The following is a 10,112-nucleotide window of genomic DNA, read 5'->3' on the forward strand; positions in this document are numbered from 1 at the left end:
TTAACGAAAAATACATTACAGACAAAATACTTTACAATTGCAATACATGAACATGTAGTGTGTGACTTTATTAGTTACAAATACATGTCAGTACACACACAACAAGTAGGTCACATGGGGGAGAAGCGTTTTGCCGTGAGGTGTTGCTTTATTTCCGGTCGATTTCTCAGCCAAACGTGAAGAACAAACGGAGCTATTTCGGCTACAAAAATAATCTTTATGCAACAAAAGGAACATTTGCTGTCTAACTGGGAGTCTCTTGAGTGAAAACATCCGAAGCTCATCAAAGGTAAACAATTTAATCTGATTTTCGTGACCAAGTTGCCTGCTGCTAGCTAGGCATAATGCTATGCTAGGCTATCGATAAAGTTACACAAATGCTTGTCTTGCTTTGGCTGTAAAGCATAATTTCAAAATCTGAGATGACAGGGTGATTAACAAAAGGCGAAGCTGTGTTTCAATATATTTCACTTGTAATTTCATGAATATTAATATTTTCTAGTAAGATTTTTTTGTCCGTTGCGTTATGCTAATTAGTGTCAGTTGATGACAATTCTCCGGGATGGGTAGTTCCAAGAGGTTTTAACAGCTGCCCTTTATAGATTTGGCTTTGGCCCAAAATGTATTGCGTGGATAAAAAGTCTTTATTTTTCCCCCCATGGCTTCGATACGGACTAACGACTTGTCCTCTGACTATTTTCTCTTGCACCGTGGATCCAGACAGGGTTGTCCACTCTCCCCTTTGTTGTTTGCTTTGGCAATCGAGCCTCTCGCCATTGCACTGCGGTCTAATGATGCCATTCAAGGAATAATCAGGACGGGCTTAGAGCAGAAAGTCTCGCTATATGCTGATGACATCCTTTTGTTTATCTCTAACCACTGATACCTCATTGCCACGTGCCTTATCTGTTCTTAAAAAGTTTAGATCAATCTCAGGGTACAAACTGAATCTAGGCAAGAGTGAGCTTTTTCCTGTAAATAAGGCTGCTTTAAAGTGCTATTTTACAAGTTTTCAGTTTAGGATTGTCTGGGATCAGTTCACCGGGATCAGGGATCAGTTCTGCAGACTGATCCTACTGGTCCTAGACCACTCTGGGTCCAGATGGAGTCTGAATCATGTAAACCTGCTGCAAACCATGTAAACCTTTCTTCTGTGTTGTGCTCGTCTCTCCCAGTGTCCCTAGGCAAAAGGTGTGTCAACCCAATTGCAAAGCATTCTCTTAAAATTTGGAATCCGTTCCGTTTAGACTCCGAGGCTTTTCACTATCAGGCCCAATCAAATCAGAACATTTTATTTCCTCCATCTTTGAATGATGGGGCTTTTGCCATCTCACACTCACTAGGCCTCTCCTCACTAGCCAAATTATTCTTTGATGATACATGTGCCTCTTTAGCTCAGCTACAGGAAAAGTTCAATCTCCCTCAATCCCAATTTTTCAGCTGTCTCCAGACTAGGAACTTTGTCAGAGCTAACACGCCTGAATTACCCCATAGGCCTGCGAATACAGCTATAGAAAGCATTTGAGCTGAACAAGCTTCCTAGGGGCGCAATTTCAGATGTATATGCAATCATTAATGACTTACACCCTTCTTCTTTCTTCTTAGAACCCTTCTTTGGTGCCTTTAAAGACTCGATGGGAAAATAATTTGGGGGAGGTTGCATTTCTCCATCCCTATCCCTTGACTGTTTACAGGAACAATGGTGAGCTGTTGTAGCCTTCTGCCTGGTGTGATTAACTTGTCTAACGTATGGTATGTTTAAAGCTATTGTTTTTTTAAATGTATTTTTTCTAGTTGAGTATATTATTTATATTGCTTCGTGTTGTCTTGTGTGTGTAAAATTGAATAAACAGAGTTTTCAAAAAAAGAAAAAAAAGAAGTATACATACACTAAGATGACTGTGCCTTTAAACAGCTTGGAAAATTCCAGAAAATTATTTAATGGCTTTAGAAGCTTCTGATGGGCTAATTGACATAATTTGAGTCAATGAGTATCTATGGATGTATTTCAAGGCCTACCTTCAAACTCAGTTCCTCTTTGCTTGACATCATGGGAAAAATCAAAAGAAAACAGCCAAGACCTGAGAAAATAAAATTCCAGACCTCCACAAGTCTGGTTCATCCATGGGAGCAATTTCCAAACGCCTGAAGGTACCACGTTCATCTGTACAAACAATAGTACGCAAGTATAAACACCATGGACCACGCAGCCGTCATACAGCTCAGGAAAGAGATGCGTTCTGTCTCCTAGAGATGAACGTACTTTGGTGTGAAAAGTGCAAATCAATCCCAGAACAACAGCAAAGGACCTTGTGAAGATGCTGGAGGAAACAGGTACAAAAGTATCTATATCCTCATTAAAACAAGTCCTATATCGACATAACCTGAAAGGACGCTCAGCTAGGAAGAAGCCATTGCTCCAAAACCGCCATAAAAAAAGCCAGACTACGGTTTGCAACTGCACATGGGGACAAAGATCGTACTTTTTGGAGAAATGTCCCCTGGTCTGAAGAAACAAAAATAGAACTGTTTGGCCATAATGACCATCATTATGTTTGGAGGAAAAAGGTGACGCCATCATGAGTGAGGAAAATTATGTGGATATATTGAAGCAAAATCTCAACACATCAGTTAAAGCTTGGTCGCAAATGGGTCTTCCAAATGGACAATGACCCCAAGAATACTTCCAAAGTTGTGGCAAAATGGCTTAAGGACAACAAATTCAAGGTATTGGGAGTGGCCATCACAAAGCCCTGCCCTCAATCCTATAGAACATTTATGGGTAGAACTGAAAAAGTGTGCGAGAAAGGAGGCCTACAAACCTGACTCAGTTACATCAGCTCTGTCAGGAGGAATGGGCCAATATTCACCCAACTTATTGTGGGAAGCTTGTGGATGGCTACCTGAAATATTTGACCCACGTTAAACAATTTAAAGGCAATGCTACCAAATACTAATTGAGTGCATGTAAACCTCTGACCCACTGGGAATATGATGAAAGATATAAAAGCTGAAATAAATCATTCTCTCTACTATTATTCTGACATTTCACATTCTTAAAATAAAGTGGTGATCCTAACTGACCTAATACAGGGTAAATTTACTAGGATTAAATGTCAGGAATTGTGAAAAACTGAGTTTAAATGCATTTGGCTAAGGTGTATGTAAACTTCCACCTTCAACTGTAAGTATTGTGATAATATCGTATTGTGAGGTCCTGGCAATTCCCAGCCTTAGCGGCTGCATCATGGTATGGGTGTGCGTGACATCGGTAAAGACTGGGGAGTTTTTCAGGATAAAAAGAAACAGGATGGAGCTAAGCACAGGCAAAATCCTAGAGGAAAACTTGCTTCAGTCTGCTTTACACCAGATACTGGGAGAGGAACTCAACTTTCAGCAGGAAACATGTATTGACTTAGGTGGGTGAATGCTAATCTAACAAAGGTATGTGTTATTTTTCTTCCACTTTGACAGTGTTTTGTGTAGATGAACAACAAAAAATGTACATTGGAAAGAAAGTATGTGAACCCTTTAGAATTACCTGGATTTCTGCATAAATTGGTCATAAAATTTGATCTGATCTTCATTTAAGTAACAACAGACAAACACCGTCAGCTTAAACTAATAGCAAACAATTATGATTGTTCATGTCTTTATTGAACACACCGTGTAAACATTCACAGTGCAGGGTGGGAAAAGTATGTGAACCCTTGGATTTAATAACAGGTTGACCCTCCTTTGGCAGCAATAACTTCAGCCCAACATTTTCTGTAGTTGCAGATCAGACCTGCACAACGGTCAGAAGGAATTTGACCATTCCTCTTTACAAAACTGTTTCAGTTACACAATATTCTTGGGATGTCTTGTTTGAACCACTCCCGAGGTCATGCCACAGCATCTCAAATCAGGTTGAGGTCAGGATTGACTCCAGAATGCGTATTTGATTGACTCCATAATGTGTATTTACTTCTGTTCAAGCCATTCTGTTGATTTACTTCTGTCTTTTGGGTTGTTGTCCTGTTGCGCTTAATTTGGCAGACAGCCTTACATTCTCCTGCAAAATGTCTTGATAAACTTGGGGATTCATTTTCCCATCAATGATAGCAAGCTGTCCAGGCCCTGAGGCAGCAAAGCAACCCCAAACCATGATGCCTCCTTCACCATAGTTTACAGTTGGGATGAGGTTGAGATGTTGGTGTGCTGTGCCTCTTTTCTCCACACATAGTGTTGTGTGTTCCTTCCAAACAACTCAACTGTAGTTTAATCTGTCCACATAATATTTTGCCAGTAGCGCTGTCGAACATCCAGGTGCTCATATGCAAACTTCAGACACACAGCAATGTTTTTTTTTGGGACAGTAGTGACTTCTTCCATGGTGTCCTCCCATGAACACCCTTCTTGTTTAGTGTTTTACGTATCGTAGACTTGTCAACAGAGATGTTAGCATCTTCCAGAGATTTCTGTAAGTCTTCAGCTGACACTAGGATTCTTCTTAACCTCATTGGGCATTCTGCGCTGTGCTCTTGCAGTCATCTTTGCAGGATGGCCACTCCTAGGGAGAGTAGCAACAGTGCTGAAATTTCTCGATTTATAGACAATTTGTCTTACCGTGGACTAGGGATGCACATTTTGGGGAATGTTCAGAGGTGGAAACTTTCCGTGGGAATTAAACAGGAATATATGGTAATTAATATTAATACCATTTAAATGTAGATGTTTTTTGCATTGGATATATTTACCATATCATATGGAGACAGAAAAATAAACCTTTTGCCTTATCATAAGTAGACAATTGCAAATGATTAAATCATTCCAATTGGAATTTTTTTAAACGATTTAGTTACGAATTGAACTTCAATTAAATGAGTTGAATCGTCACAAGGGATGATTTCACTGAACAACAAAAGGGAATATTGAATGATCAAAAAACGTTTTCAACATACATCTGTAAAATTATGTAAACGGTTTTGGTTGTCTTCCTCTCAGGGTTCCATCCATTCTCCCTGGACCTCCTCAATGTCCACCTCTTGAACATCAGACTCGGAGGCCTCATTTTCACTGTCACTTTCCAACCTTGTTAAGAATAGCTCGTTGTCAGGCTCAGAAAGGCTCAAATTTGCCCGGATGGCCACCAATTTTTAAACCCTTGTATTGGTCAACCTGTAGCGTGCTTTGGTCTGTGTGTTCCCAAACAAGGACCAGTTGCGCTCTGAGTCGGCTGATGTTGGTGGGATTTGGAAGATGGCGGCAACAGGGGAAAGAGCCTCAGATCCACAAAGTCCCTTCCCCCAGGTGGCTGATGAGATCTGTTGGCACGACTGCCATATTACATCTCCATGCCAAAGCCCTTGCTTGGAAGTATACTTCGCCAGACTGCCAAGAACCTTGTCCTCATCCAGGCCAAGGAGGACACGGTAGTGATGACACCATAGGCCTTGTTGATCTCTGCACCAGACAGGATGCTCTTGCCAGCATACTTGGAGTTGAACATGTACGCTGTGGCATGTATGGGCTTCAGGCAGAAGTCTTCATGCTTTATGATGTATTTCAGAACTGCAGTTTCCTCTGCTTGGAGCAACAGTGAAGTGGGCAGGGCAGTACAGATTTCTTCTCTAACATCTGCAAGCAGAGTCTGAACATCAGACAGGATGGCATTGTCTCCCTCAATCCATGCAATGGCTACTGCTATAGGTTTCAGGAGTTTCAGGCTGCTTACCACTCTCTCCCAAAATACGTCATCCAGGAGGATCCTCCTGATGGGCCTGTCCATATTGGCAGACTGTGATATGGCCATTTCTTGGAGAGAGACTCCTTCCCCACCAGGACACCAGGACTCCTTCCCCATCATGCCAAACATGATGACAACACCACCCCAACGGGTGTTGCTTGGCAGCTTCAATGTGGTGCTCTTATTCTTTTCACTGTGCTTGGTGAGGTAGATTGCTTCTATAACTCTTGTAGAATACTGGTTGAGGGGTGGAGATGTAGTTAATTATTCCTTGCCCACGAACATTCGACCACCCATCAGAGATGATTGCAATACAGTCTGCTTTCTCTATGATTTGCTTGACCTTCTCTTGAACTCTGTTGAACTCTGCATTCAGCAAATGAGTAGAATGAGTAGAAGCATGTCTGGTTGGAGGGATGTATGGTGGGCAAATAACATTCAGAAATCTATTCCAAGACACATTGCCTGTGAGCATCAGAGGTGAACCAGATGCATACACAGCTCGAGTAAGACATTCATCAGCATTTCTCTGACTACGTTCCTCCATTGTGTTGCTATATATAAGGTGTCATTCATAATTCATCATTTTCACCTCGAATAGAAGTAGAGGGACTTTTGTCAGGAGGTTGCTTGTTGTGAACACTGAGGGAACTTTATGCACTTGGCCAGATGTTTCTGAATCTTTGTTGCATTCTTCACATATGATTTAGCACATATTTGCAAATGTACACAGCTTTTCCTTCTACATTAGCTGCAGTGAAATGTCTCCACACATCAGATAGTGCCCGTTGGCACTTTCCTATAAAGATAAAGAAAATAATGAGTAAAAAAAAATAAAAAATAACATTCCATGTACAGATAAATAGTTAAGCAGTTAGATTAAACAAATCCTTTGTAAGATAAATGGGTTTTAAAATGAAATATGTATGGAAACAAGTGAATTAACATTCCAGTTAGCAGGCTCAAGCAAGCTAAAACCCACATGGTAGCAAAAACTAAACTAGCAGAAATTGTTAAGTTAGAAATGATTTAAACACACTTTGCTGTAGGCTACTATTTACTAGTTAACAAAACATCATGTATGTCATATAAAATATATTCACCTCACCCAGTATTGTAATCTAACTTACCTGAAAGCATGTAGTCCTTGGCTCAGACAGTGTAGTAATGTGGCCTCAATAGCATCTTATTAGTGTGCAAGATCTTGAGAATCAGCTGTACATGTGATGGAAGAGTGCACTGCACATGTGATGGAAGAATGCACTGTGCGTGCAGAGGGTTGCAATTAAATTGAATTGAGGATAGTTTACTAAAATATACCACAAGACCAAGAATTGCTTTGTGTATCCCAGAAAAAAGGTTCACTGTTATAAGCTAACTTTCTGAAAATTTACCGGAACATTGCCGACCCTTTGCAACTCTACTGTGGACTGACTTAGAGAGATACTTTTGTAACCTTTTCCATCTTTATGCAGGACAACAATTCTTAATCTTAGGTCTTCTGAGATGTCTTTTGTTCAAGGCATGGTCCACGTCAGGCAATGTCAGGCAACATCAGGCAATGACTCTTGTGAATAGCAAACTCATTGTTTGAGTGTTTTTTATAGGGCAGGGCAGCTCTAACCAAAATCTCCAATCTCGTCTCATTGATTCGACTCCAGGTTAGTTGACTCCTGACTCCAATAAGCTTTTGGAAAAGTCATTATCCCAGGGATTCACATAATTTAAACATTCATAGTGTAGGATGGAGAGAGTATGTATTCAATATAGACAATAAAAATAAAAATAATTGTGTGTTATTAGTTAAGCACACTGTTTGTCCATTGTTGTGACTTAGAATATGTTGTAGATAAATACACAACTCAGAGACAGAGTACGAGAGGTCAAGAGGACTAGAACTAACGATCAATGGAAAGTGTTTTTTCTGAATTAGGATAGTTGTTATTTGGCCATTGGCCAGTTTTATTGCAAGGAATTCTAATTGGTCAACCAAAGGCTAGGGCTGCGTTATAAAACTGCACGCTGTCCCTTTGTTCTGTGGAGAGAACCACAGTAGAGAACACTGGAGTGCATCACTGAGGACAGGGGAGAATGAACATCTACCTCCCCGTATGATTTGTCCTCTCTGAATAAACCTATTTTCCTCCCCCTGATTTCCTTTGGAGTTTGTGTTATTGAATAATAACATATATTGCTAACATGACTTAGATGAAGATCAGATCAAATGTATGCAGTAATCCAGGTAATTCCAAAGGGTTCACATACTTTTTCTTGCCACTGCACAATAATTAAATTCACTTCAAATCGCACTTTGTAACGCAACAAAATTTGGAAAATCCAAGGGGGATGAATAGGCTACTTATGATACTCACTGTATACTTTAATTTCTGAAAAGATATACTCATCTTTCATTTGACATGCTCCTATTAACTTCACATGATGCTTCACATGTTGCTGGGCATTCCCATGTGCTCATGGGAATGCCCAGCACTCAAACGTCAGCGGCTGACAAAACACAATATCACTATCCTATCCAAACAGCTCATCTCTCTGCTACACCAGCAGCACAAAGCAATTCCCAAACCCCAATATATGCAACAAAACCACCCAAACACCATAATTATATGCCTACACTGGGCCATGTGCATCTCAGGTACAGGGTTGTCTTGCAGGAATTTCACATCACAAATGTATCAACCTTTTGCATCTGTATCAATCTTTTGCATCTGTATCAATCTTTTGCATCTGTAGCCGTCTGCTCCTATTACCACTGGGTCACATGAGTGTATCCAGACCATCCCATTGGCAACCCAGCCTGGGTATCATTAGTTGAGATCTCAGTAAACATCTAGTTCTAACAGGCAGCTGTGTGGCTGCCACATCTTTTTGACTAAACACCTGAGCTCATGGGAGGAGTGAAGGAATGAGAAACTTACAGCTGAATGGTGATCTATTTATAGGTGGTGCTTTACAGTACAGGACATGTATACTGAAAAGAGAAACAAGGATGTGACCAAGGATAATCCACAAACTATTGCTGTGTAAAGTCACTAAATCAGACACTGGCCTGGACTAGTTACTACCCTCAAGCCAGTTTCTTCTCACAGCCAATGTGTCAGAATAAATTAACCTCAAGCTCTATAAGAGTGAACAGAATTGCATTCATACTGCAGCCAGGTTTAGTACTAGACTATATTTAGCATAATGGCATAAATTCTGTATTTTCATCTGACTCCTGGGAGGATTTGCCCATGGTTGCCATGTTTTAGTCAGTTGCATGCTAATGCCAAAGCAAACTGGAACCACAGAAGGGGGGGAAATCATCAGCTGTGCAACGTGGCATTGGACTGCTGACTTTATTCATGCTCCCAAATCAGAATTCCATTCAGCTCTCTTGAGTCAGGCTTTGTTCCTTTGAAAAGAGCTGAGAAATATATCTGGAAGTGAAGACAGTTTGATTATTCTCTCACACGTCAGCATGCCGTTCATAAGGTGTCTTACCTCTGTGGAGTCATCGTAGGACACACGGATGGTATTGAGCTTTGGCCCAATACTGACAGTCTCGGTGAAGGCAGCACCACAGTCTTTATAAGGTCCCTTGTGAAGTTTGTAAGCAATGGTAACGTTTTTGATAGGAGGCGACCCTGTCTTGATATTAACCTCAGTGAACAGCCCAGAGTACACAATAGCTGCCACCACTGTTACAATCAAACACAATATAAGAAACACTATCAGAGCTAAAATAATAGAGTCAGACATTGTCACCACTAACGCTGCTGCCACTGATGCAACACAAGCCTTTCGCAATGAAATTTTCCGCTCTGACAATGTCAAGCCCTATGAAGTGTAACGAGCCTCCTTGCTTGGGAAGCACGAGTTTGCGGACAGTCTACAAACCGAAACGTCATGAATCAGTTACTCACTATATTTTAAAAATAAAATGCATATGAATTGCTTGTGATGTAAAAAATAACTTGTTTGCGTTTGTTAGATTTTTGGTTATAAGTGAAGGTAACGGCGGTCCCGCGATTCTGGCCGAATAGCTAAACAAGTCAACGTTCATTTCCCTAAACACAACATGCTTCCCGGATAAACCATCTAGCATCGTATGAAGGGGTGTCATTTTTCGATAAAGCGCGACATTTTGTTTAGCTTTAATCATAAAAACATTTACATTAGTGCATTATTGTGTAAATTATTTGAAAACTATCAATTTCCTTGTATTCCAGGTGATTTTCTTTTAAAATAGCTCGAATAAATTGGCACGAAACTATACCACCGCATCCCCTTGCACTCCATGGTGTGGGAACGGTGTATGTTCCCTGAACAATGAGCTGGGTACATTATTAACTACAGTTTCACACAATCAATCAAGCTTGTCAGA

At 40.6% G+C, this 10,112-nt stretch overlaps 1 protein-coding gene across 1 annotated transcript in view; it reads right to left on the reverse strand.

The window, feature by feature from the left end:
• The window catches only part of LOC110494271 (testis-expressed protein 264), a 159,882-nt gene extending 149,823 nt beyond the window's left edge, over window positions 1-10,059 (reverse strand). The window contains exon 1 of the mRNA XM_021569215.3: window positions 9,230-10,059. Within this exon, the coding sequence (XP_021424890.2) occupies window positions 9,230-9,487 (258 nt within the window). The 5' untranslated portion in view covers window positions 9,488-10,059. The remainder of the gene's footprint in view (window positions 1-9,229) is intronic.
• Between the last annotated feature and the right edge of the window lie 53 nt (window positions 10,060-10,112).

Source organism: Oncorhynchus mykiss, chromosome 17 (assembly GCF_057628025.1).
Source record: "Oncorhynchus mykiss isolate SJ-2025 chromosome 17, ASM5762802v1, whole genome shotgun sequence".
Taxonomy (NCBI): domain Eukaryota; kingdom Metazoa; phylum Chordata; class Actinopteri; order Salmoniformes; family Salmonidae; genus Oncorhynchus; species Oncorhynchus mykiss.